Raw genomic sequence first — 27559 nt, 5'->3', positions numbered from 1 at the left:
TTCCTCAGAGTACTGTGATAAATGCAGAAGCCAACATGTTTTGTGAAAATGCTTGCTATTGCTGTGCATTACTACCTAAATGGAGTTCCTCGAGTCCCAGCCTAATGCGAGAGCTTTTCTTTTCCTCTTCAGAATACTCTGGAGCAGTGCAACGTGTGCTCCAAGCCCATCATGGAGCGGATTCTCCGTGCCACCGGGAAGGCCTACCATCCTCACTGCTTCACCTGTGTGATGTGCCACCGCAGCCTAGATGGGATCCCGTTCACCGTGGACGCCGGCGGGCTCATTCACTGCATTGAGGACTTTCACAAGTAGGCAATCTGCTTTCCCTCTGCCAGCCAGCCAGTCTTCTTGGAGTCTGTTCTTATGGTCTGGCATCTGGTTGGCATAATCCTGTCTCTCTTAAAGCCATAGAATGTCAGGATGAGGTGGGACCTTAGCATGAGCTGATTTATCCCCTTACCCAATGCAGGCATTAATATCAGGTAATTCATGTCTTTGCTTGAAGACTTCTCTGGGGCTTGTCCATTGTATCTTCTTGTGGCTCTAATGTGAGATGGTCGAGTCATCGGCTAAGTGTGTGTATTGGAAAGAATAGGATACTGGGGCAACCCTCTTTGGCCTAAACAGAACAAGATGGGCCAATTTCCCAACTTCTTTATGCTCTTCAGTTTGGTCGTTAGGCCAGACTCTGTCCTCAAGCTCTTCTGACTGTAACAACCCAGGGTTCTCTCTAGAACTGACCTTTACCTCCCTACCTCTACGGATAGGAGGTTAGGGTCAGGGGCGGGCGTTAGAGGGAGCACAGATACAGAGAACAACTCAGTCACTCTTACTAATACAAGCCTCTCACATATTTGGAAGCAGTTTCATACCATTGCCAACATATTCACACCCTTTCCTAACCTCTTCCCCCAAACAGGCCTTCTCTTTCTCAGGATATTTTCTAGTGAAGTTGATTAATGCGGTACTGTGTAGTCTTTCAAGGAAGATTTGAAAGTAGACCCTCAAGACCACTTATTCATAGAGCTGGGAAAACATGTCCCCACTTTCGGACTTCGTAGATCCCTCTTCTTCTACTTAGAGCTGGAGTTTGCATAAAAATTGTATGGTTTTGTGTTTTGCCTATTTTTATTTGTCCAGTTTTTTAGTTGGTTAATTGATGGATCCCATTCAATTTATTTTTCTAAGAATTGTGTGAAAGCTGCAGATGTCATTTGTAAAAGGTAGACACTAAGTCTTCCTGTCTTATGTTCCAAGCAGTGGCTTGGAGGACAGTCTGTGAGGCTCTCGGAGGCAAAGCCCATGTTGCTCACTGCTTTGGGTATCTGTCCTTCAGCTTCAAAATGTGCAGCCTTGTGGGTTAATTTTCACCACTCTGTTGATTGTCAGCAGCCAGGAGGTTCTTGCCACAAGCCATTTGGGGACCTGAGACTCATATTTAAAAAATGTATTTCCTGACCACTTTCCAAGTAGCAAAGAAAGTAAAAACCTCACCAAAATAAATGTGATGCTGAATGAATTAAAAAGAAAAAATCCAGATGCAGAAATTCTCAACCAGAATTATACAAGGAAAGGCTCACTTTTAAAGGGCAGTCACAGCATAAATTGTACTTCACGTTATTGATATTTTTAGCTTGTAATTGCACATGAAAAAAAAAAAAAGACAGACCTGCATCTATTTAAGGGAAGTGAAAAGATAGCAATGGGAAGTGTTTCTGTCACTGTTCCGATCCTTTCTTAGATTTACGCAAATCCAAGGAAGACTGATAGATATAATCAGAGTACACGTGTTTCTCTTGCTGTAGACTGATACATTACACCCCTCAGTTAAAACAGGAAATCAATTCTGACAAACGTAAGTTTATATCTATGTCATTTATCTTTCATTTCTAGGGATGGGAAGCATAATAAGAGACCTGTGACTGGTGTCAAAAGTGTGTGGTGGGTCTAAAGCTCCAGAAAAGCAGACTTGAGCAACCAAAAGGAAACTATCTCGTACCCTCCCCATTAGTTCAATGATAGGTTAAAACAAACGATTTTTTTTTTTTTTTAAGTAAGGCTGTCTGCATGATTCACAGGTATGTAGGAGAGAAGTCTTCTGATCTTTTCCTGATTTCCCAAAGGAAAATAAGAGAAATTTTATAGAACTCTGTTTCTAGGCCTTGAAAGTACTAGGAAAAAAAGCAGCTAAAGGTCCAGCACAGTATAAGCATTGCAAGGCCAGGGAGAGAGTAAGTAGGGGAATAGGACCTCCTTCTACAGATTGAATTTTTTAGGGCCTTGTTCTTGGTCTTTCTGAATGAGTCTCACCTCCCTTTGTGGGCTTTTAGGAAATGTATTCATTCAATTCAACTCACATGTACAAAGAACCCTCTGTGTGCCAATTACTATACAAAGTGCTGGAGGAGAGAGAGATGTAGAGAGAAATTGTTGTTGTCAGTTGTCGTCAAGTCGACTCCAACTCACAGAGACGCAGATACAACAGAATGAAACGTTGCCTGGCCCTGTGTCCCGTCATCACGATCCCAAGCACGTTCAAGTCCATCATTGCGGCTACTGTGCCAATCCATTTCCATCTAGGGTCTCCCTCACCCTCGCTGACCCTCTGCTTCACCAAACATGGTGTCCTCCCCTAGTGATTGATACCTCCTGCTGAAGTGTCCAAAGCAAGTGAGTCAGGCAGTGTTCTGTTGTGATCTAAACTCGTTAATTTTCCGGAAGTAAATCATTATGCCTTTTTTTTTCCTAATCCATCTTAGTCTGGAAGCTCCCCTGAAACCTCTCCACCATGGGTTACTCTGCTGGTATTTGAAAGAGCAGTGATGTGGCTTCCAGCTCATAGCAACACACAAGCCACCACAGTACGACAAACTGACAGATGAGTGGTGGAGTTACATGATAGAAATTGCATAGACACATACAGAGAAATCCCTGTCAGCAAGGAGCTTGCCAGGAGGAGGGGAGGCACTATGTGCAGACACAACTGAGATATAAGGCCAAAAGGCTAAATACCTTGAGATAAGCACAGGTGAGAACGTGTGCTTTAAGAGTTGGAAGAGATTTCTTGGCTCTGGGACCAGAGTAGGCTTTGTGAAAGCAGAATTTGAACAAAATATGAAGAACGTTTTACATGGGAAATGAGAATCCTGACAAAAGGAATGACTCAGGCAAAAAGCAAGGGCACAGCTTGAAGAAAGGCATCTTTATGAGCAAGGAAGTTTTCCCCTTGCTGTACCTGGCGAACCCTGGGGGTGGAGGTTATGGCCAGATAAACCAAAAATCCCATTGCTGTCAAGTCAATTCCAACTCACAGCGATCATATAGGACAGAGTAGAACTGCCCCATAGGGTTTCCAAGAAGCAGCTGGTGGATTTGAACTGCCAACCTCTTGGTTAGCAGCCTGAGCTCCTAACCACTGCACCACCAGTCCTCCTACAATAAGATAAAGGAGACCAATGAGAAGGGATTTATCTCATCTGCTTAGTAACCTGTCTTCTAAACCAGTGCTTCCCAAACTTTCATGTGTTTATGATTCACCTAGGGACGTTGTTAAACTGCAGATCCTTTTTCCACATGCTTTTTCCACATGCTCCCAGGTGGTCTTGGACTGTACTTTGAGGTTCTGAAGTAAGGTTCTGAAATACCATTTTTAAGCCCTTGCTAATGGGCCATCCCCTACAGCAACCTTCTTCGGTTAAGTCGGCTCATGTCCTCTAGACGACTGGGCGTGAACACTTTCCCAGATGTCATCTCAGATGACCACAGCATAACTCAGTTCCCTAGCAGACTGACTATTTCACCCCCACCCCCCCAACAGCACACACACTTTCACATTTTTCCTAAATGGCCATCTTTCAAGGCCCGACTTAGATACCATCTCCCCTAAGAAGCCATCACTGATCTCAGCTCATCCCTATCTCCCAATGTTTGAATGTTTTTCTCCCTCCTGTATGTTTTATAGGGTTTTGTAAATCTGCTATAAATAGCACTTAGCACAGTCTGACTAGTAATAAAATAAGTCCATGTATGTGCATACTACCTTAATGCATTTTTAAGGCAGTAGATATATACATACATATATACGTGCATATATATGTATAAAAATATATATATATGTATACACACACACATATATATAAAACAAATGCAGAAATATATAGAATCTCTCTCTCTAGTGTGTTGATTGCAGTCCTTGTTTATTTTTGTATTCCCAATCCCAGCACAGTGATGAAGTCCAGAACAGCAGATTTACTTAACTGATCCTTTCAATATGTTGAGCCTTTATTCCTCCATCTGTGCTTTCTTATCAGGAGTATCTCCCTCATCCATTTATTTGTATAGCCAACATCCATTCCTTGATTGCCAGAAGTGTGCTGGGATACAAGTGTGCTGGAAGCTATGCCACTGGAATACAAGATGACTAAGACTCTGCCTCTCAGGGCCTGGGCTCGCTCCCCCAGCTATAAAGTAGAAATGATAAAAGTAGTTCTCCCTAAGGTTGCTGTCTATAGACAATAAAGTTAAGTGTGTAGAGTGCTTAACAGGGCTTGGAGCAGAAGAAACACTCATTAAATGGTAGCTACTTTAATCATCAAAATAGTCTTCATCAAATTTATTATTATTATTATTGTTCACTCAATGAACTAAGCCTTGGAGTAGACCGTCTGGGATTTCACACTCTCTGCATTACCAGCCGAGGGACACTGTGGGGACTGTGGAAACCACCTCCTGTCTCTTCACTTTACTTTTCCACATCATGACAATGAGGGCAGTGGTAGAAAGGAGTCATCACTCAACAAGAGTACAGTTTATGCCTTTCCAAAAGGGAAAGACCTTAAGACTGAACATGAAAGTCCAAGCAAGGTCTTTTTTATAGAGAAGTATGGCAGATACTTGCCTTCATTAGACGTAGCCTGAATGTCTGCCCTTTGCATCAGTGACAAAGGTAGTTTCTGGAGACTCAGAGATGGAGCAAAGTCCTATCCTTTGGGAGCTCACAGTTAAGTGTTCCCCAAAGATATATAGGAGCCCTGGTGGTGCAGTAGTTAAGTGTCCAGCTGCCAGCCAAAATGTCTGCAGTTCATATCCACCAGTCGCTTTTTGGAAACCCTATGAGGCAGTTCTGCTCTGTCCTGTAGGGTCGTTATGAATTGAATAATTACTAAAAAACAGGCATGTCCAAAGAAAGATTTTTTTTGTTTTTAATTTCTCATTAAACAGTTAACACACATATTGTTTTGTGACATTGGTTGCCAACCCCACCACTTGGCAATATTCTCCCCTTCTTAACCTTGGGTTCCCCATTCCCATTTGTCCAGCTTTGCTTTCCCTTCCTGCCTTCTCATCCTTGCCCCTGGCTTGGTGTGCTCATTTAGTCTCGTATACATGGTTGAGCTACGTGTATTATAGTTTGTTTTATAGGCCCGTCTGATCCCAAAGAAAGAAATTTCCACCTAGAGAAGTAATTCTACCCGGGGAAACTGGGCAAGGCTCATAGGTGCAGTGATAGGCAAGACATAGCTCTATCCTCAAGGAGTTTACAGTCCCAGTGGATTTGGAGGGAGGAAATTTTGTGGTCGATCCCAAAAGTCTGCTTATTTCATTTCTGATGACCCAGATTCAAAAATAATCAGGTAGTCCAAAGCAGTTTTTTTTTTTTTTTTACCACTGAGTATAAACTTCTTGCATAAAATACCAATTATAGCAACTCTGATTGCTGCTGCAGTTGTACCAGGATCCTTTTAATTTTTCTTCCCTAGCAATCAATTGATCAGCTGCTTAATTCATATTTATTTAGATTGCAGCCATACAGATGCCTTTTGGGTGCTGCCAGGGAAATTAATATGTCCATACAGAGTATAATATATGTAAAATTGCTTTGACAACCATAAAGTGCTCTACAAAGTATTAGATTACTATCATTATTTCTTTTTAAGTCTCACTACAAATAGGTAAATTTTAATATCATTAATCTTAAAAGCATTGCCATGAAAAAACTGAGTTGCACAGTCTGGGTTTTTTTGTTTGTTTTATCCCTTCAGTTCGTTTCCGTGGCCATTTCAAATCATGTCTCATTTCACACCTTCACAAATGCCACCTCTAGTGTCCAGAAGATACAGATGGATGTGCAGGCTATATATGCAGTGTATTAATCTATTTTGAGAAGAAATTTTAGGGGCTATCAGTCACATTAAGAAATATAAAAATTCCTCATCAACAGTTAGCCTCAAAAACATATGTATATATGTCTTATGTGTCTATGTATTCCTTGTACACATGCCCTTTGAAGTGCTAAAATCCCTTAAAGAATAAAGAATTCGAGTTCTTTAACTTCTTCTTGCCAAACAAAGGTTTAATGCCTCCAAGATGTAAGAAATTCAGACTCTGCCATTGTAAGTTTCATGTAATTTGTATTTAAACTCACTAACCTCTGCCATTTTGTAAAACTGTATACTGAAGTCTTCTTGGGTCAGTTCTTAAAATTTAAGACACATTTCTAAGGAAGAGACTCTAATCGAGGTAAAGGTACCAACCTCTGGATATTTGAGTAGGAATTGAGGACAGGTACAAAAATCTAGAAGCAGAAGTCAGAAACAAATAGGGGCCAGTCAGGACCTTTGTTCTCCCCACTCATCAGCCTACCTCGATACCAGGGTTATGTTCTGAATCTATCCAAAGGCAAATCCCATTCCATATTCATTGTTGTTGTTAGTGGCCATCTACTCAGTTCCAACTCATGACAACCTTATGTTTAACAGAACAAAACATTGTCCAGTACTGCACCGTCTTCATGATTGTTGGTAGGTTTGAGTCCACTGTTACAGCTGTTGTGTAGTGCCTTCCAACCTGGAGGTCTTCTCTTCCAACACTATATCAGACAATGTGCAATCCAGAAGGTTTCCGTGGGCTAATTTCCAGAAGTAGATCACCAGCCTTTCTTCCTAGTCTTAGTCTGGAAGCTCCACTGAAACTTGTCCACTATGGGTGACCCTACTGGTATTTGAAATACCAAAGGCATAGCTTCCAGCATTATGGCAACATGCAAGCCACCACAGTATAACAACTGACGGATGGATGGTCATCCATACCACATACTGTGTAGTAAATAGCACCTAGATGCTCTTCGTGCATAAGCAATTCACACATTTGTACCACCACCTCCATCATAACATCTTTGATCTAGAAGGGCTTCAAAGTCACCTAGTCTAAGTCTCTCATTTTACAAATGATGAGGTAGGTCCAGAGAAGCAAAGTGACTTGCCCAAGGTCAAGGTCACATGAGAATGGCAGATCAGGTATCCTGACTCTCGATTTACAACCTGTTCTTTTTACGTGTGTCTCACCTTTTTGTAAGTGTTGATGCTTCGCATCTTGTCTTAGTGGTCTAGTGCTGTTTGTAACAAAAATAACACAAGTGAATGCCTTTAACGTAGAGAAATTTATTTTCTCATAGTCTAGGAGGCTAGAAGTCCGAATTCAGGGTGCCAGCTCCAGGGCAAGGCTTTCTGTCTGTGTCAGGTCTATGGGAAGGTCCATGTCATCAATCTTCCCCTGGCCTAGGGGCTTCTCAGCACAGGGAACCCAGGTCCAAGGATGCACTCCACTCCTGGTTCTTCTTTCTTGGTGTCCTGAGGTCCCCGTGCTCTGTTCAGTTCTCTCTTTTATATCTCAGAATGACTCAAGATACAACCTAATCCTGTAGATTGAGTCATGCCTCATTAACATAACTGCCTCTAATCCTGCCTCATTAGCATTATAACCCACTGCCATCAAGTCAACTCTGACTCATAGCAGCCCTATAGGACAGAGTAGAACTGCCCCATATGGCTTCCAAGGAGCAGCTAGTAGATTCGAACTGCCAACCTTTTCATTAGCAGCCAAGGTCTTAACCAGAGCACCACAAGGGCTCCTATTAACTCACAGAGGTTAGGATTTACAACACATGGGATAATCACATCAGATGACAAAATGGTGGACAACTACACAATACGAGGAATCATGGCCTAGCCAAGTTGATACACATTTTTGAGGGACACAATTCAATCCATAAAAATATCTAATCAGAACTCTCTCTCCATTTTCAGGAAATTTGCTCCCCGATGTTCTGTGTGTAAGGAACCCATCATGCCAGCCCCAGGCCAGGAGGAGACTGTGCGCATCGTGGCTCTGGATCGCGATTTCCATGTTCACTGCTACCGCTGTGAGGTCTGTGGTCAGCGTCCCCATGCCCTGCCACCATATGGCTGGCATCAAAAGTCCCATTCCAGCTGGGTTTTTATAAATGTCACAATTAATCTGGAAGAGATCCTAATTCCTGTATTCATAGGACTTGGGTTTTAGATCTAACACTGGCATTGAATGCAAGTGACATTGGATAAGTCACTTTACCTCTCGAAAGTTCTCAAGTTTTTAACTCCCCCAAATATGGCTGTGAGACTGGAATACAAAATTGTGTATCAAAAGACATTGTAAATTTTAAAGCTATATTCATGAGAATGATGTTATTATGAGTTATACTCAGTCTTTAACTTAGGCTCTGATAGAATTGCCTGCTCTTTTGAGGCAAAGATGCCATTGTCACCTGTGGAGAAGGATAAGAACTCTTTCATCTCAGAGGAATTGGAACTTCTTGTGCAAAGTTATGGAGCATGATATATTTAGCAGCCATTGACGGAGCACCTAAGATAAGAGTCAGATGATTGCTAAGGATTATGGGAGAATTATTCATGAGGTATTATGGGAATACCCAGACTAGACCTGAACTCTAGGCTAGAAGTGACAAGGAAGGCTTCTCAGAGGAGGTCCGCTGAAGCCCGAGGGACATCTAGCCATTAATACACCAGATGGCAAGAAGTCTTCTCCCCCTAAAATTTGGATATCAAAAGGGCACCACATTCACAAATTAAAATGGTTTTAAAATGGTTTTAAAACGTTTTCATGTCCTGGTTCACTAAGTTACCCAGACCTCCTCTTTTGAAGCAGTTATCTGGTTTCCACTAGCTCTTCTGAGTGCAGCAATTTTCAGCTCCCTCTTCCATCTATAATATGAACTTCCTTATTACCACAGCCTCATGAGATTGGTTTATTTAGTCCAACTAGGAGATCTTCCCTGGACACAAGCTGGTGGGGCTATGAGGGCTGGAGCCTGCCTCTCTGGGACTGTATTCTTTCCGCTCACTTTCTTACTGATAACTGACCACCTGTTTTATGCCAGGTACTTTGTTTTGCCCTAGAGCCCAAGTTACATGTCACTCCCTGATGTTAAAATGAGAAAAGTTGGTAGAGACAACCAACTTATACACAAGGTTTTATAACCAGGGAAGTAAAGCGCAGCAACAATGTCCTGCATCCCCTTTAAAATTGACCCAAAGAGCTAATGGATACTTCAGTGATCATTTAACAGATGGGGAAACTGAGGCTGAACAAAGGCAAGGCTTCCCGGCATTCCTCACACACTTGATATACGTACCTATATATTTCGATTTTTCAGTGTTCGTGTGTGTGGGCTAAAGTTTGCATCAAATATGTCTTTCTTCTCTCAGATTAAACAGTAGCCATACAAGTTAAATTTCCTTTAAAATGCTGAGAAATTTTTTAGAAGCAAAACTATAGAATGGGAAGAACACTGAATTCGTGTTGCATGCCATTTGCCATCCGATCGATTCCGACTCATGGCAACCCCATGTGTGTCGGAGTAGAACTGTACTCCATAGGGTTTTTAGAAGTAGATTGCCAGGCTTTTCTTCCAAGATAACCTCTGGGTGGACTTGAACCTCCAACCTTTTGATTAGAGCCAAGCACTCACTTTCTGCATTTATAAAATGAGGAGGTTGTGCTGGATGTCTCCTGTGGCTCCTTTGAGTCCTAAAATTAAATGTATTGGTGGTTCCAAGGCTGTGGTCTACTCTGGACATATCAGATGTCCAGATGACTGTACATGTTAGCACATTATGTGCTTAAAATTTTTAGTGCAATGAAAATTTTTTTGTTATATTTATTAGCTTCCACGTTGCCTCCAGAGCTACTGTATAGCCTCTGGTTCTTTTTTTTTTTTTTTTTGGTAAATCCAAACTTCCTGGAGAGTGTAACTGTTGCTGCTTCTGTCGTGTTTTGGGAAGTGCCCTCTGAGTCTGTTAAATTTCATTATTTGTCAAATGTAGACATGTGCGCCATTGGCCTCCTTGCTGCCCTGGTAGATGGCAGAGGTGAGGCATGCAGTAGTTGTGGTCTTTTAGGGTTTCTACTAAAGTTAGCAAGACCACACACCACTAGATCAAGTACTTCATTTTTATTTTCCAGAGACACTTCTGACTTCTCAAAGGTAAGATCCAGCACATTTCAAAATGGATCCTCAGAGGCACTGTCAACAGGAGTATAATTCTTTAAAGTTGCTTCTTGTTGTTATTGTTAAAAAAAAAAAAAAAAAAGTTGTTAGGTGCCATCAAATCAATTCTAACTCATAGCGACCCCACGCACAACAGAACGAAACAGTGCCCGGTCCTGCGCCATCCTCACAATTGTTGCTATGCTTGAGCCCATTGTTGCAGCCACTGTGTCAGTCCATCTCATTGAGGGTCTTCCTCATTTTTGCTGATCCTCTACTTTACCAAGCATGACGTGTCCTTCTCCAGGGACTAATCCCTCCTGATAATATGTCCAAAGTATGTGAGACATAGTCTCGTTATCCTCGCTTAGCTTAGCTCTTTGCATTTTTTCAAAGTAAATCCACATCTATTATCCTCTTTGATCCTCCCAACAGGTTGGCAAGGTGGAATGCAGGAATCCTTTTCAGAGTGGTAATGGGCCTTGCCTGCAGTGTCACAGGCATTGGTAGAACTAGGGGTAGTACCAGGGAGCCCATTTCCCCACGCAGCACTCATTCCTCTACATCCTATTTCCTTTAGAATGTACAGCAAATCACTTCTCCCCACAAACTTTAGGGTTTTATTTTCTTATGTGCAATTAGAATATATGTACAGAACCAACTGGTGGCCCTTCTGCTTGGCAAGAATCACTCTGGAGCTTTGCTTTAGCCCAGAAATGGCCAAGAAATTCCATTCCTACACAGGTGTATTCCCTTTGAGGGCCCGTTAAACTAATGATAAAGGGCAAAAATGAACTTTAGGGTTCAGATGAACTTAAGGGGATTATTCTTGTTTTCTCTTGTTTTGAGGGGGAGGGACAAAGCCATTGCTTAGGAAACTAGAGCTTTGGCTCTTCTCTTTCTGTGTCTGTATTTCATATTAAGTGACCTTACTAAAACCCGTTGCCGTCAAGTCGATTCCGACTCATAGCAACTCTATAGGACAGAGTAGAACTGCCCCATAAGATTTCCAGGGAGCGTCTGGTGGATTTGAACTGCTGACCTTTGGGTTAGCAGTGGAGCTCTTAATTCCCTTTGTACTTATGTCCCCAACATCTGAATCATTTTAATTGAAGAAATAATTATGTTTACATACTGGGGGAAGGAATTGAAGGGGTTGGTGATGTATGAAATAGAAAAGGTACTAAGTAGCCGTATCATGGAAGGCTTTGGATGGAAAATTGAGAAATTTGATCTTTACATACTTAGTGTTTCACTGACATCATTTTCACCTGTCTCCATTTTTTCTAGGATTGTGGTGGTCTCCTGTCTGAAGGAGATAACCAAGGCTGCTACCCCCTGGACGGACACATTCTCTGCAAGACCTGCAACTCTGCCCGCATCAGGGTGCTGACCGCCAAGGCTAGCACTGACCTTTAGGGCCAGCCGCCTGTTTAGTAGGCTAGTGGGTGACACTGAGAACGAAACACAAGAAAATGATAAGCAAAGAAATAGAGCAATAGAGGAAAGCAAATCACACTCTGGGATGGTCTCTGTTCATCATCTGCTATTAACCTTTCTTTAGAAATGCCTAGAATATGAGTTTTTTTTTTTTTAAGTTCTTACCAAATACACATTTCACATTGAATCATGTAGGACCTTGATGGGCCTTTGTTCCCAAGGGCTTCCACATTTTTGCACGGATTATGCCCCATCCCGCTCACTTCTGCATTCCTGTAACTTTTAATCCCTGTGTTTGTCTCACTTTTCATCTGGTTGAATGGCTTTTTTTAGCGTGGTATTTGCTGTCACGCAGTTTTTCATGGGTGAGGCTGCCAGCTCGCAGGTGCTTGGGCTTGAAGGCTCCCTCCTATCACTTCCATATTGCCTGTGATTATACAGGTTAGACACTCTTTTTCTATGTATTGAAAAGTAGGTCTCTACATCTTTCTGTTGCTCGAAACCAGTCATGTCTTTCGTGGGGGAAAAAAAATGCACTTATGTGTTAGGCTATAAAGAATGTAAGTTGTATATTATGTAGGTTAAAATAAGCCCAGATTTAATTTGCTATCATCCAAATTCTAATCTCTAGTGACCAGAGATCAGGGCTCATTTAACAAATGGGTATCAGCCCAGAGCTAATAAGAGATGGGAGAGAAACAAATTTTAATGTTTTTCTAAAGAAATTATGGGTAGGTCATGCTGAAAAAAAGAATTTTGGAGTATGTTTGAAACATTCAATATTATTCCACAATATTGAGGTATTCCTTTCCACACTACCTGGACATAATAATATTGACAAACTTAGTTTTCACTACAGTATAGGCTATCCAGTGCTATCCTACTTTTCATCTTAAATATTGGCTTTTTTTTTTTTCCTAATATCCAAACAAAATGGACTTTTTTTTTCCTAGAAGAAGGAAAATAGCTGTAAAGAACAATTTCAGATTCCTTTTTTTTTTTTCCTCCCCCAGACCCACATACTTTTTGCCTGACAATTGCAAATAAGGGCACGCAAAATCAAACTGTAGTTTTGTTTGGTTTACTTTTAAAAGAAAAGCTTGAAAGGATTGTGAGCCCACAGTTGTTTTATTCTCATATTCCTTTGCAAGTCAAATTACAAATTACAAGAGACATTTTCATATCATTGGTGTGACATTTATACCACACAGACAATCACTGGGGAAAAAAAATTGCCTTTCAGAGCTAAAAATATGCAGAGTCTCTGCCTAGAATTTTTATTCCAGCTCTTATTGGCCAGTGAAACACTTGCTTGCCAACTGCAGAGCCGTACTTCATTAAGTTCTAAAATGTTTTGTGTAAGAAGAGACACCTAGCTTAGTAATGGCAGGTTGCCATTTTGTATCATAATGAAGTATTTGGGGCTGAGATTTCTTAAACTTCCCTTCGAATCTTCCACAAATATATACTTTTAAATTATGAAATATTTTAAATATACAAAAAGATATAAATAATAATATAATGAATCTATACCACCCAGTATAAGAAATCAGATATAACGAATATAGTTATATTCCTCTGTATGCCCTTCCCTGATTCTGCAAAGATCTTTCTCATGATTATAGACTGATAGAGTCAGGTGTTCTATAGTGTGATTCTTTTTTCTTTTTTTTAATTTTAACACCCAGAACAAAAATGAAAAACTATTTGTGCATGATTTGAATTGCAGCCCATGCCTCAGGAGTTCCAGTTAAATTTACTTTCCCTAAATAAGGATAACCATAAATAAAGGCCTCTTAAGCTCATGGTCAAGGAGCCCTGGTGGCGCAATGGGTAAGCACTCGGCTGCTAACCGAAAGGCTGGTGGTTTGAACCCATCTACTGTCTTTGTGGGAGAAAGACCTGGCAATCTGCTCCTGTAAAGATTATAGCCTAGAAACCCCTCTGGGGCAGTTCTACTCTGTCGCATAGGATCACCATGAGTCAAAAGTCAACTCAGCTGTACAACAACAAACCCATAGTCACCATAGCTCATCTAAGTTAATTTAGGGCTCATTTGCTATCATCACCAAGCAGTTTTGTTTTAAACCACCCAAGTTATAGGTTTTAAGAGCTTCCCTTGACCACTGTCCTTTCCTTGCTATTTTTATCCTTGATCTTGTATTTCTTCTAATGTGAAATATAATGCAATTCATTTTAAGATACAGTGGCAACCATAGGTTTGATTTTCTGTGTTCTAACTCAGAAGCCAGACCATGCTGATGGCATCAAAGATCACTGACTCGTAGACAATTAAACCCACTGCCGTCGGGTCGATTCTGACTCATAGTGACTCTATAGGACAGTTAGGATGATATTATAATCTGCTTGAATTAATTCAGTAACTTGTTTTTCTAAAAAATAATTGGGGGTGAGGGGGTAAAGAGCTGTCTTTAGGCCAAAAGTAGAGAGCCCAAGTTATTGAGGGATAGATTTTATCTCATCAAATGCAGTCATATTACTATAAATTTTACCAAAAGAAGACTTTAAGAGACATTTATACTATAAAATGCAATAACACTCTGCTTGTTTGTTCCATTTAAGTTCTTATGTAACTGAATGTTTATATGCCCCAAAAAAGATTTATAAAAAGGGGGTCACAGACCCATCAGTATGGCATGGCCAACAAAACACTGCTTGCTTACAATCTTTATTGTGTGTTTTTATCACATAACCTCAGAGTATCTTTACCAAAGATTTTAAAAGTGAATCTCTTTTTAATTTAGACTTACACTTTTATAATAATGAATGTGCACACTTATACATATGCAGACATATTTAGGTTTAGATTTTTTTTTTTCTTTCACAAAGTCTAATTAGAAAAGGATCCTGTGATGTTGTCTTCCAGGATTTTTTTAATACGTGATTTATATTGCTTTCTTGTGCTTTCTGTTAATCATTTGATTTAAACAATACCAAGTCACTCTTCACTGTTGTAGTTACATGACATTTTGCCTATAACAGAGATAAAGATATGGCTTTCATGATTATAATCCTATTGTCTTTTGATATGCTATCTTAATGGTTATCATTTAAATGCAAACGGAGTAGAAAAGAGCATCATAAAGTCTCTTAAGAGAACATTTGTAAAAATACACAGATTTTGGAAAATTGTTAAGAACACAAATATTTGTAATCCTGTCTAGCATAGGAGACATGGCAAGGGGAGGTATGGAGGCTGGGACCCACTATATCACGAGCTCTGCAGACTCTTTGAAAGTAAGAGTTCCCAACTGTCTGGATCCCCAGCTCAGGCTGTGCTAACCCAGTGTGAAATCTCATTTGGCAAACAAAATTGCCCCTCAAACTCAAAAACAAGTCATGCATCCCAGCAGAAGGCATGAAGGTTTTGAGATGCTGGACATCTCTGCAGCTCAAAGATGTGAGTTCTTTTTCTTGCCATTGACATGTATTTGTTTCTGTGGAAGCAACTTCTCCGAGTAAAATTATTTTGTTGGGTATATGCTGATTGATGTGGTGGAGTTCTCAACACTATAGCTGCTGTCTGACCATGAAAGGTTCCACAAAGCTGTTGATAGTGATGTTTAAAGTAGGTAAAACTCTATGTTTATAGAAGTGTTTTACATTTGGATCCAGAGGAAGAAAGAGGGCGCATTTTCAATGGGGCTATGGGAAAGAGTTAATGAAAGACAGACAGGACTCTATAAAAACACAACTTCCAACAGTTTCCTAGTTAGTAAAAATCCTATTAATGTGAACCAGCCAGGAATAACAGTGTTATTTCTATTTGATATGGTTTGGGCTTCCCTTGTCAAATCGGTGTCGGTTGCCCCCTGATCCTTCCATTATCAAGTTTTGAAGGGTGTTGGGGAAATGATGGCAGCTGCTAGGAAGATCAGGGAAACAATGATGTAACCTCACAGCCTCTCACCATTCCTCATGGCTTGGAAGGGCTTCTTTTTCATATACATTTCTAGAAATATTGCAGTTCTACCTTAGTACTTCACATTTGTAGTTTAAACAAGCGATTGTCCATCTGTTGCCTAGAACTGCAGTACATGTGTGTTATGAATGAAATATGACAGCATGCTCCATACCCCTGCTTAGCCATCTGTAGGAAACCAGTAGGCTGAAAAAGATATACCTCTGCAAAATGTGCCTCAAGTCCATTGCCTGGGATCGCTCTTTTAGTGCACTTTCATGGGAGATAATCACAGAGAGCAATGTAATTTTGTGCCTTATTTTTAAAGAAAGTACTTACACTACTATGAATAGTCCGCTGAAGAGTCCATGATGTAAATAACAACCCCCAAATCTCAAAGACATACTCATCAAAAAGTCAAAAACCAAAATCCAGAAGGATCTGAACTCTTTATCTTGGTATATTCTAATAATATTCCTTTTCTCCTTATCTGTTGGAAGTACTTCATGGATCCCTAAATTTGGACATTCTTATGCCAGGAGGTGATGTAGTGGATGTCGTTAGTGTTTATGTTTTGATCTATCCTGGTTTTAGTCAGATAATGAAAGCAGAGACTTCAACTTGAGCCTCTAACCTCCATTAAGCATATCCATTTTTTTAAGTTGCCCTAGTGTCTTAGTCATCTAGTGCTGCTATAACAGAAATACCCCAAGTGAGTGGCTTTAAGAGAAGTTTATTCTTTCATGATCTAGTAGGCTAGAAGTCCGAATTCAGGGCGCCAGTGCTAGGGGAAGGTTTTCGCTCTCTGCCTGGTCTGGAGGAAGGTCCTTGTCATAAGTCTTGGTCTAGGAGCTTCTCCACATGGGAACCTCAGACCCAAAGGACAGGCTCTGCTCCCGGCACTGCTTTCTTGGTATGAGGTCCACCTGTCTCTATGATCGCTTCTCTCTTTGATATCTCAAAATAGACTGGCTTAAGATATAATCTAATCATGTAGATCTCATCAACATAACTGCCACTAATCCATCTCATTAACATCATAGTGACAGGATTTACAATACATAGGGAAATCACATCAGATGACAAAATGGTGACAATCATACAGTACCGAGAATAGGACCTAGCTAAGTTGACAGATATTTTGGGGGGACACAATTCAATCCATGACACTTAGTTTATTTTTATTTGTTTAGTAAACAGTGGACAGAATTTGGGAATTTTGGTTCTCAATCATTACTATGATGCAGCCATGAACATTTCAGGTCAGATTATTTACTTGACAGATAAGTAAAATGAAACTCTTCTCATGAGGCTGTTGTTTGGTTAGTATATTATTTCAAGTCTTTAAAAATTATCTGATTAAAGCTACTACAACTTGGTGAAAATTCTTCACTCCTTTTCTCTTTATCCTTCCTTTCCTCCCTTGTTGCTGTTTATTCTTCCTCTTGATGCTACCATACTTGAGTTTTTCATAAAGAGACTAAATCAGTTCATTACTATCCTTACAGAATTATGATCATATTAAGGGGAGAAGGTGACACCAAAACATGTGTGGTATCCATAAAGTCTTCATTTCCAAGGGTGTATTTTTTATATTACAGGCTGTGTGTTTTTGTTTTTTTTTTCCATAAAATGAGATGAGATAATAGTCTTTCAGTTTTCTTTTCATGAATTTTCATCAGGGACTTAGGTCGTATAATTCTTGGCATATTCATTTATGACCGTTCTAGTTTTCTCAGCTATATGCAAAGTACTGTTTCTAAGACTAGGTCAAGAGTTTTTAAAAATACAAAGCATTTTGGCTAACAAAACAATTGGGTTTTTAATGTGGTGTATCATTTTATTCCATTGAAACTTGGTCATTTTGACTTTCGTGGTAAGAAAAAGCTAATATCCTCCCAGAATTTTAACACGTATCAGCCCTTTGCCCATGACACTAATATTAAATCCTAATAGTTGAATCACAATTTTTTCCTGGGGTAGTGGGTCCAGAGTTTTTGCTGGAGCACAGATTATAGGTCTGTAGTCTGTTTACACAAAGCAATCTGAAAAGAACAAGTCCAGGTCTCTCAATAACGCCTTTGTTAAAATTTGGGTCTATGATTCTTTAAAACAGTGGCAGATACTGATAAAAATATACCCTTTGTCTCCATTTTGTTTGTTTGGAATAAGCTTATAATTCTAGGATCGTATTTCCATTTTGGCTTTCTACCCTCACTTTAAGTTTTCACAAGGTTGATGTTGCTTTTTTTTTTTTTAAAGGATCAAATAAAAGGATGTAAAGCATACTAACATATAATTATAGTCTCCATGTGTATGCTTTTTTAATATATAGTCCAGGTCTTTTACCTGTCTCCAATAGGAGCAGAGATAAGAAGGGAAGTGGAATTTTGAGAGAAGGGGCAGTCTGCAATTAAAACTTCAGCAAGAGACTTCCTATACAGTGTAATGCTGAGGACTTTCATAGGGGTTTTATGTAACAGCAGTTGCAATTGTTTAAAAAAGTAAAATATTTGTATTTCCAACCTATGTAAGCTGTTTATAAATCACTGTGCCTGACAATCTAGATATTTTTCTCTTATCAGAAGAGAGGAAAATGAGTATTACTGTTAGCCCAATGACATTGGTCATAATTACATCATAACTTTTAGAAAACACATCCTTTCATCCTCTCTGAGAGAGAAGCATAGCTTATTCTCTTTCTGACAGATGGTGATACATATTCCGACATATTCTTAGTCAAACTGCATTTGTTGTTGTTTTAGGTGCCGTCAAGTCGGTTCCGACTCACAGTGACTCTGTGTACAACAGAACAAAACACTACCTGGTCCTGCGCCATCCTCATAAGTGTTCCTGTGTTTGAGCCCATTGTTGCAGCCACTGTGTAAATCCATCTAGTTGAGGATCCTCCTCTTTTTCACTGACCCTCTAGTTTACCAAGCGTGATGCCCTTCTCCAAGGACTGGTCTTTCCTGATAACACGTCCAAAGAACATAAGACAAAGTCTCGCCATCCTCGCTTCTAAGGAGCATTCTTGCTGTACCCGTTCCAAGACAGATTTGTTCATTCTTTGGTATATTCAGTATTCTTTGCCAATACCATAATTCAAAGGCATCAATTCTTCTTCGGTCTTCCTTATTCATTGTCCAGCTTTTGTATGCATATGAGGCAACTGAAAATCCCATGGCCTAGGTCAGGTACACCTTAGTCCTCAAAGTGACATCTTGCTTTTTAACATTTCAAAGAAGCTTTTGCAGCAGATTTGCCCAATAATATGTCATTTGATTTCTTGATTGCCACTTCCATTGGTATTGATCGTAGATCCAAGTAAAGTGAAATCTTTAATAGTTTCAATATTTCCTATTTATCATGATGTTGTTTATCAGTCCAGTTGTGAGGATTTTTGTTTATGTTGAGGTGTAGTCCATACTGAAAGCTGTATTCTTTAATCCTCATCAGTAAGTGCTTCACATACTCTTCGCTTTCAGCAAGCAAGGTTGTGTCATCTGCTTCTCACAGGTTAATGAACCTTCCTCCAATCCTGATGCCATGTTCTTGTTCAGGTAGTCCAGCTTCTCAGATTATTTACTCAGCATACAGATTGGATAAGTATGGTGAAAGGTTACAGGGATACAAACTGCACTGTCGCCTAAGAATCTCTGAAGTTTAGAGGTTTTTCTTTTCACACATTTAGTACTTTATCCCTTCCTATGTGTACTTAATTGTTGAGGACCACAAGTAGGAGTTTCTTGTTCAAATTCAATCATCCACTTTTCTCTAATGTCTTGCCTAAATAGCTATAACTGATTTGTACTTATTATCTCTTTTTTAGTTGCAAACACAGATAACCTACTTCATTTAACTAACTTTAAAGAAAAGTAAATATAAAATAGCATATTACCCCTTGAATACAGAAAGGACACTTATTCGTTTCTCTGTTTTACCTCCCAGAGCATTGTGCAAAAAGTTGTAGACTCTGTTTTAGTTACCCAACGTGTACGGAATTTATTTTATGCAGAGTTTGTGGAAGATGCATTTTGATTAAACTGACATTTCCCTTTGAAGTTACTGAAATTACTAAAATGTTTGCTCTTTATTTCTGATTGATATTGACAGCAGTCTCTAGCCACCCTAACAAATCCTACAAACAAAAACTTTAAATACCCTAGCGAAAGGAGGAAACCCTGCAGCTCGTTTCTTTTAATATTTAAGAAGCTTGTAGTAGCCCTTCCCTGCTGTTAATTCTTAATTTTTCCTAGTTTCCCATCTAGCTAGGGGCAAGAGAAAACCTTATTCTTCTAACTCTTGATAGTCATTTACGTAAGATACCTAACTAGAAGCCTGAATGCAGCTCCCTGCTCTGCAGGAATGAGAGAAGTGTTGCTTTGTCATCTTTTGTTCTACACCAGTGTAGATGGTTATGTTGTCGATTCTGACTCATAGCAACCCCGTATGACAGAGTAGAACTGCCCCCATAGGGTTTCCTAGGCTGTAATCTTTATGGAAGCAGATCTCCAGGTCATTTCTCCCACAGAGCTGTGAGGTAGGTTCGAACCACCTACCCTACTTTTTGCATAGCAACCGAGCACTTAACCATTGCACCACCTGAGCTCCTAGCACCCCAAACACCAGTGTCGTTCCTACATAAACATAGACTCATGGACCTTTTAAAGATTTAAATCGCTGTAATTTTCCTGACAAGTCACCATCCCACATCTTAAATTTAGCTGGTATGCAGGACTACACAGCAATCCATTCTAGCATTGGGGCAACTCTTATCGATGAAAGTTCTTCCTCTTGTTAAACTAACTTTTGGCTCTGGACCTATACAAAACAAGTCTAATGTCTAAAATGTTGTCAGGTCAGATATCACCAACTCTTTCAATTTTTCCTCATTTATTGACATGACATCAAGTCCCATCATCTTTCGAATTCTCCTCTGAACAGTTAGGCCCCCAAATATTCTCTAATTGTTTTCAATCTACTCGATGAAACTTAGCAGTAAACTTGGGACAGGCCAGGTAAAACACTTTATTCACGGTTGAAAGTAAACAGAGGTAGAGTCACCCAAGGGATACTAATATTCAATGTGGAAATTCACCCAAGGACTCAGACCTAAGAGAGTGGACTCTAGATAGAGCTCCCATATATAGAAAACAGTCCTGTGTTCCATGTCCTGTATTGTTTTTAATGTTGCCAAAAGCAAAGTCATTATGGAAACAGGAAGCAAGCTAATGTGTATGCCATTTATGAGATCCTCACTTCCTGGTTAATGGCCATAAATCCTCTTCAGTCCTTTCCTTTAATCTATTTTTTCAAGAAGAAGATACTTCTTGCCCATGTTCGCCATACTAAATATAGGGAAAGAATTCTGGACACTTTATAGGTTCTACATAAATACTTCCTGGTTGACCTGTGTTGAGTTTCACTTCCATTCATTCAGTGCTCAAATGTTTATACCCAGAGATGTTACACTTTAGGCCAAAGGAGCCACTTTGTTCCATCATCAGTTAGGTATTTATCCTTAGGAGTCCGTGTTTTCACTTTTGTCTTTCCATCATCCTTATCCTTCACTCATCTCTTCAGTTTAATAATCACCTACTAATCACTTTAAGAGAATCAGCCCCTAAGTAAATCTGATTCAGGCCAGCTGCAATAAGATAAAAAAAAAAAAAAAAAGGTTCAGTCTGCACTCCATAGGAAGGAATATGGCATTGGAAAGAGTAATTCTTCTTAGTCAAAGCTTCTCAGAGCAGGTGAAATTTGGTAAGAAATCTAAATGGGAAGATTCGGAAGTTGACGGAAGAGTATTTAAGGCCCTGGAAATGGTAGGGAAGCATAGGTTATACGCAGAGAAAACCCTCTGCCTTGGCCAAAGTATGAGAGATTCTGGGATCTACTTGTTAATGGGAAAAAGGCTTCCAGATGTTGAGGGTCAAGGAAAATGCATAGAGGAAGGCAATGAAATTGTTACTTGCTTTTCCATCTCTTTGTATTTGGGAGACAGGATGAGCTGCCAGAATATACCCAACACGTATGAACAAGAAGCAGCCCTGCGTGGATTTCTTTTATAACATAGAAAATGTAATTTCTTATTGGTTCATATCTACACCTGTCTTTTGATCCCCCACAAGAACAAGCAGGACACTTCTATTTTCCTATTGCATCCAGGCCCACAATTGGAAAGAACCTCACAGTCATTTATTCTACTTGGTGTTAACATCGCCTCACTGATTCATTACGAAGTGGTAATCCAGACTACTTAAACATCACCTGCACCAGGGAACTCATTCCCTCTCGAGGTCTTCGATTCCCTCAATCACACATTGTGGGAAGCTCCCCCTGACTTTGGAACAGAACTGGTTTCCCTGTGACTTGACTCTTGGGCTTATGTTCTGGGCGCCATACAAAACCTTTAGCGCCATGTACATGATACAATTGTCACTTCCTTCCTCCATCTTTCTTCCAAATATTTTTGGTTTTGGCCAACCATTCCTTAAAAAAAAAAAAAAGCAATGATTTTTAGCTGAAGATTTAAATATCTTTAAACATCTCTAACAAAAATCTGAAGGACTTTCTGAGGGTCAGATTTTAGAGTTTAAGAAGTTTTTGGTTTTTTCTTCTGTACTTTCTTATTCACAAGACAAACTGTTCTGACAGTTGTTACATCACTCCATGTCTTCCCCTGGTAACCAAGCTGTGAACGATACACTCCCCATTACCTGACCTGCTGATAATGGTCTTATAATTGTTGGGAAATGTCAAAGTGTAAATCTACAGTTCAAAGGAGGAAAATTTTACTCAAAAACCAAAGATGGTTGAAAACTCATTACTCCTGGTCATTTGTTCTGTGCAAAAGGAAATCATTCTTGGGGAAGGGGCTATATTGTGTCATGCTGTTATGTGGAAATGTAGATAACCTTTATCGCCCTAGATTACCGTTTAGTTTGTGGTATTCCTTAGTCCCTGGGAGGACAAGGCTTGTGGCTTCTTCAGGCCAGCTTTGAATTAGAGCCCTAGAGGCACAACCTGTCATCAGTCTCCTGGGCAGGCCCCGGGGGTGGTTTTCTGAACTCTAAAATAATAATTCCTGAGAGAGCTTACAAATTTCTTTCACACATAAAACAGCTCTGGGAAGAAGGTTATTAATAGCCCTATCCTAGAAGAGAAAGCTGAGGCTCAGAATTGCTAAATGACTTTTGTCAAAAGTGATAACAGCTGGTAAGTGACAGGGTGGCGGACTTAAGTCCAGGACTCTTACCAATACCCACTTGCAGGGCTCAACATACCTCAAAATATTGTCCTTGCCTCTTGTTGGAAGTCATCCAGGGAAATTTGCAGAGACCATTTAGCTACCAGCTGGCAAATCCATACGGGTGCTGAGGTGTTTGAGTCCATTTAGAGATCATGTGTGTGTTCTGTGCCATCTTGTGGGAGATGACTGTGTATTCTGGTCTGATCAGCACTGTGATGAAGTTGGTGGGGAAAGGCCATCGATGAGAACAAATAACCGTGGCACCGAAGCACATTGCATCAAATTTCCCCAGAGAGAATTAGTTTACATTACATTAACTGAAAAACTCTCCGGAACTGTGAGCTTCAGAATATCAACTGGGACCATATCATTTAGAATTCAGTGGAGTGCGGGGTGACTTGATCTTTAAGACCAGTGTCTCTCCTGTAAGCTATGATTTATGCCCCCACAGAAGCAGAAACGGCTGTTGGTAAACAGTATGTATTGGTCTGTCTCAGATCATATTCACTGAGAGCCCACCAAGTGCATGCAGCTGCCTCAGGTGTGTCTGCATCAACTAACCCATGACCTTGAGATGTCTGTGGACAAATGCTATTGGACTGATTGTGTTTCTGAGAGTTGGACTTTGCTATTTGATAGGCTGGGCTTCCCCGGCTGTGGTAGTTTTGTGATTTGTGTATCCTTATCACAAAGAGTGGTACTACATTGTTTCCAGGGTACTTGGAAGCCTCCGTGTTTATTCTGGAGCCTGACCTACACAGCAGCTCCACAACCGGACATTCCTTTCTTGAGCTTCATCCCCCAGGGAGCTAGGCCTTTCGAGCTGTGCTCTTGGACTTTTCTTTCTTTCCATTCCACCCTTCTGGTTGTTTGACTCTAAGTTAAAATCTTTAAACTGAAAAATACTCTTTCTCCACCTGCATTAAATCTACTGCAGGAAACCTTTAAAGTGATCTTACCTAGGAAGCTTTCTAGGCATTTCCCCTCCCTCAAATCTATCATCCATCAAACCTTTCTCATCATCCATCTGTGTATTCTTTAGACTTTTCGAAAGCCAAGTTCAAAACAAATGGACGCTCACCCGCTCCAAGTCTTTACGCCTGGTTAATACAGGTAGTGCCAGCAGGGCCAGCCAAGTGGTGGCCTTGGCTGAGATGGCCATATTGAGGGACTGGAAAGGTTTCTCATCTTCCTGTGAGGTTTGATGAACACTGTGGCCAGTAGAGTGGAAATTGAGCCTTGTAGAATAGATGATATACCTTCTAGCCCCAAGAATGCATTAATAGACTATGCATTAAGAACACTTCTCAGAATTATCTAGGTGAGGACATCTAATTAGAGCTTCATTTGGATGGAACCTGTGACATCTTATTAGTGGGAACAAAAGGACAAAGAGGTGGTGAACATGAACAAGAGGGCTTTAAAAAAATAAAGTCACAAACCCTGATTTATATAATGTAAGAAAAATAGCTAATGAAAATTTCTCTTCCCCCAATTTACACCATATAGTTCCCCTAGTAGTTAGGGACAATACAATTGTGTTGTCCTTAAAATACACACATGTGCTTTTAAAATAAACATCTTCCAAGAAAGCTGACCCTTCAAAAAAAGAAACCTTATTTTAAAACACTTGGGTTTTTCAGGCCAGGAAATTAACAATTCCTAGACCTGACCCATTTTCGTGGCTGCCAAAAAGGAAAAGAAAAAAGCTATTTAAATTTCGAATGGATCCATTCATCTCTTAAAATATGCCAAAGCAATTTGAGGCGGGGCTGGAAACTAAGGTATGTATCTCTCTTGCTTGATTCTCTCTTTATATTTCCATCTGTCAGGAAAAGGGTAAAGAGCAATCCTTGGGCTATTATTATTGACCCATTGTATTGCCACTTTGTACAGTCTCTCCTTTGCTTCCCCCTCAGGCATAGAATAATAGTTTCTTTCTCAACCCCATTTCTTCCATCATGGGGCAGTAAATATTAAGCCTAAATGTCTTTTCTCACCAAATTATTCTTTCATTTCCAAACTACTGTGGAAAGTGGGAAACGGTGGGAGCTAGCTTTTCTTGGATACGTTTCTTCTTCCTTTCTTGGGAGATAAGTATAAAGAAAAACAAATCTAGGTTCTTCTCATCTCTCTTGCTTTTTTAGTGACAGTGATGATCACTTGGTAATTATAAACCAGAAGCAAGAGAATAGCTTAGCTAGGTTACGATGCACCTGCCAACATGTTTCATTCCTTCAGACACAAGACTTGAGAGGAAGAGGGATTTTTATAATTCGGATGCCAACAATAGCAATGCCGTCATGTTTTAACTTTGGGAGAGTTGGTATTTTGGCAGTGCTTGCATTTTATTAACACTGCGTACCCTTCTTCTGCTTAGTTTTTAGATGAATGTCAAGTGCATCAACACATCAATGGTAGAGTGCCTCAGACTTCCCTCAATGGGGAACAGAGTGAATCTGGGCCCTGCCTTCTAGCTCAACTGAAATGTCTGAATAGAGGAGTCTCCTTGATGAAAGAGATTTAGGACCCTAGAAACTAAATCTTGTCACCAATATCTTGTCATGAAGTAATAGCAAAACTCAAATAACTTCCTTTTACTGCTACGCTACTTCTGCTCATTTTCGTCAATTCTGACTCATAGTGACCCTATAGGGAGAACTGGCCCCTAGGGTTTCCAAGTAGTGGCTGGTGGATTCGAACTGCTGACCTTTCGGTTAGCAGCCATAGCTGTCAACCAATGCGCCACAAGGGCTTCTTCCTCTTACTACCCGTTTATTCTCTTGGGAAAGCTGATGAACAAATTACCCAAGAATTATTTTCCTGCTAAACAAAGTCAGAATATTTCCCCCTCAAAAGAATCAGAATTATACCCTCATCCTTTTTCAGGAAACTTATCAAGGAGCAAATAAAATTAAAGATGATGCTTGATTTTCTGATTCTTTAGCACGAATAGAATTATCATGTGGTTTAATGTGCTTGAAGCTAAAATTTAAACTTCAATGCAAAACTTATACACCTGGATGTAGTAGTGAACTTGCACATGTTATCTATGCAATGAATTCCTTTTTTTCTTTTGGTCCCTTAACCTTCACCTTTGCCATTACTTTTACCGATTTGGAACTCCCTGTTTCTCCACCACTGAATGGGAATATGTGCCATTACAAGACACAGAAAAAGAGGAAACGGAAGGAACTTTGTGCATGGCAAATCTGTGCCATGAAGTAGACGTGACAGCAAAATGCAGAGCCTGAGGATAGTAATTTTCCCTGAGCCGCACGCACAAGCTTTTATTTCACGGCTTTGTCACAGGCTTTTCTCCTTCTGTGCCGTCACCTTTGAGAAAAACGATTGCACCTTCTCCAAATCGGCCTTCTTAACAGCTATAGTGAAGTTGGCAAGACTTCCCCAGCTCTGAATATAGCCCTTTGCCGACTCCGGCCCCTTTGCGAGACTGACTCAAATCTGTGATCTTCTGTTCAGCATACACAGCAGCAAAGTGAGAAGATGAACACTAAATATAGGCTCTACTAACTTTACTTTTAGAGTTACTGCCTTCAAAAAGTGCCTATTCTGAGAAACATAAACGTTATCCCTACATATGTATGTACACACACACACAGTACCCAGAGTCACGCTGTGCAGCCTTCAAAAGCATACCACCAAAAGGAGTAGGTGCTGAGCTAAGGAAAGCTTGCCAAAGAAAAGAAAGACATGCATTTCCAATAGCCCCTCTCAAGTGGCGCCGTGAAACGGGCTGCAAACATATTCCCTGAGCATTCCTTGCTGATACAGCCACTTCATATTTATATCCTACTAGATGGTGGCATATTTCTGAGGTTTCCTGTACTCTGCTTCAAGGGAATATACACTTTATAGAATTGGAACATTTAGTCAAAAAAAAAAAATGTTTAAAAGAATTAATAGAGCCAGGGTCTGTATTAGAAAATGTTTCGTATGTGTATTTTTGTAAACTAAGCATTGGTGGGTGTAGAATGTCAGCACATTTCTTCTTTTATCTCTCAGGCTCACATCAGAGAAAACTGAAGAAAAGGCTTAGCTCTGGGAATTGGAGCTCCGGGGGCCAAATGTCCTTGCCAGATCCTGAGAGCATTTTTACTTTGACTCCTAAAAATAGTAGCTTACATTATTCGATGGCTTTGTTTCTATAGTTGTGTCGCTGACGGAATAAGTGTAGGTATTGTTGATGGAGCAGTTGCATAGCCTAGAGTGTTGGGTCCTTATCCACTGGGGGTGATAGGAGAGGGTCCAGGTAAATGGGACCAAGTAGACAGTGCATGATTGTACAAGAAGGGTTGAAGGGAGGACATGCTTTCCAAAAAAAGATCTTCTTCTATGTGTTGTCTGACTCAACCAGCTGGCAAATTACATTTGCCAAGTTGCTCCTGTTCCTTCTAAGTCAGTTGGCTCCATAGTCACTTGAATGTGCCTCTGTTTTGGGAAAGGGATATACTTCCAGTTAGCCTTTCTCCAAGGAAGCTTTTGATGGCCTCTTGGTCACAATGTTGTCTCCTCCCTACCTAGTTTCACCAAATGGAAATAAAGGGAGCCAAGCTATGGAAGATGGCTCCTATGCCATTGTAATCAGCACCAT

The 27559-nt window shown here is 40.2% G+C and overlaps 1 protein-coding gene across 30 annotated transcripts in view; it reads left to right on the top strand.

Annotated features, from left to right (window-relative positions):
• Positions 1-11845, top strand: part of LPP (LIM domain containing preferred translocation partner in lipoma) — a 761291-nt gene extending 749446 nt beyond the window's left edge. For all 30 annotated transcript variants that reach the window (XM_023551613.2, XM_023551608.2, XM_023551599.2 and 27 more), the window contains 3 exons: positions 133-311; positions 8088-8208; positions 11618-11845. In XM_023551613.2, coding sequence (XP_023407381.1) covers positions 133-311; positions 8088-8208; positions 11618-11746 — 429 coding nt within the window. In that variant the 3' untranslated portion in view covers positions 11747-11845. The remainder of the gene's footprint in view (positions 1-132; positions 312-8087; positions 8209-11617) is intronic.
• The last annotated feature ends 15714 nt before the right edge of the window (positions 11846-27559 follow it).

The sequence above is a fragment of the Loxodonta africana genome, chromosome 1 (assembly GCF_030014295.1).
Source record: "Loxodonta africana isolate mLoxAfr1 chromosome 1, mLoxAfr1.hap2, whole genome shotgun sequence".
NCBI classification, from domain to species: domain Eukaryota; kingdom Metazoa; phylum Chordata; class Mammalia; order Proboscidea; family Elephantidae; genus Loxodonta; species Loxodonta africana.
The sequence above is the reverse complement of the archived record's forward strand: the minus strand, read 5'-3'. Positions and strand labels throughout refer to the sequence as shown.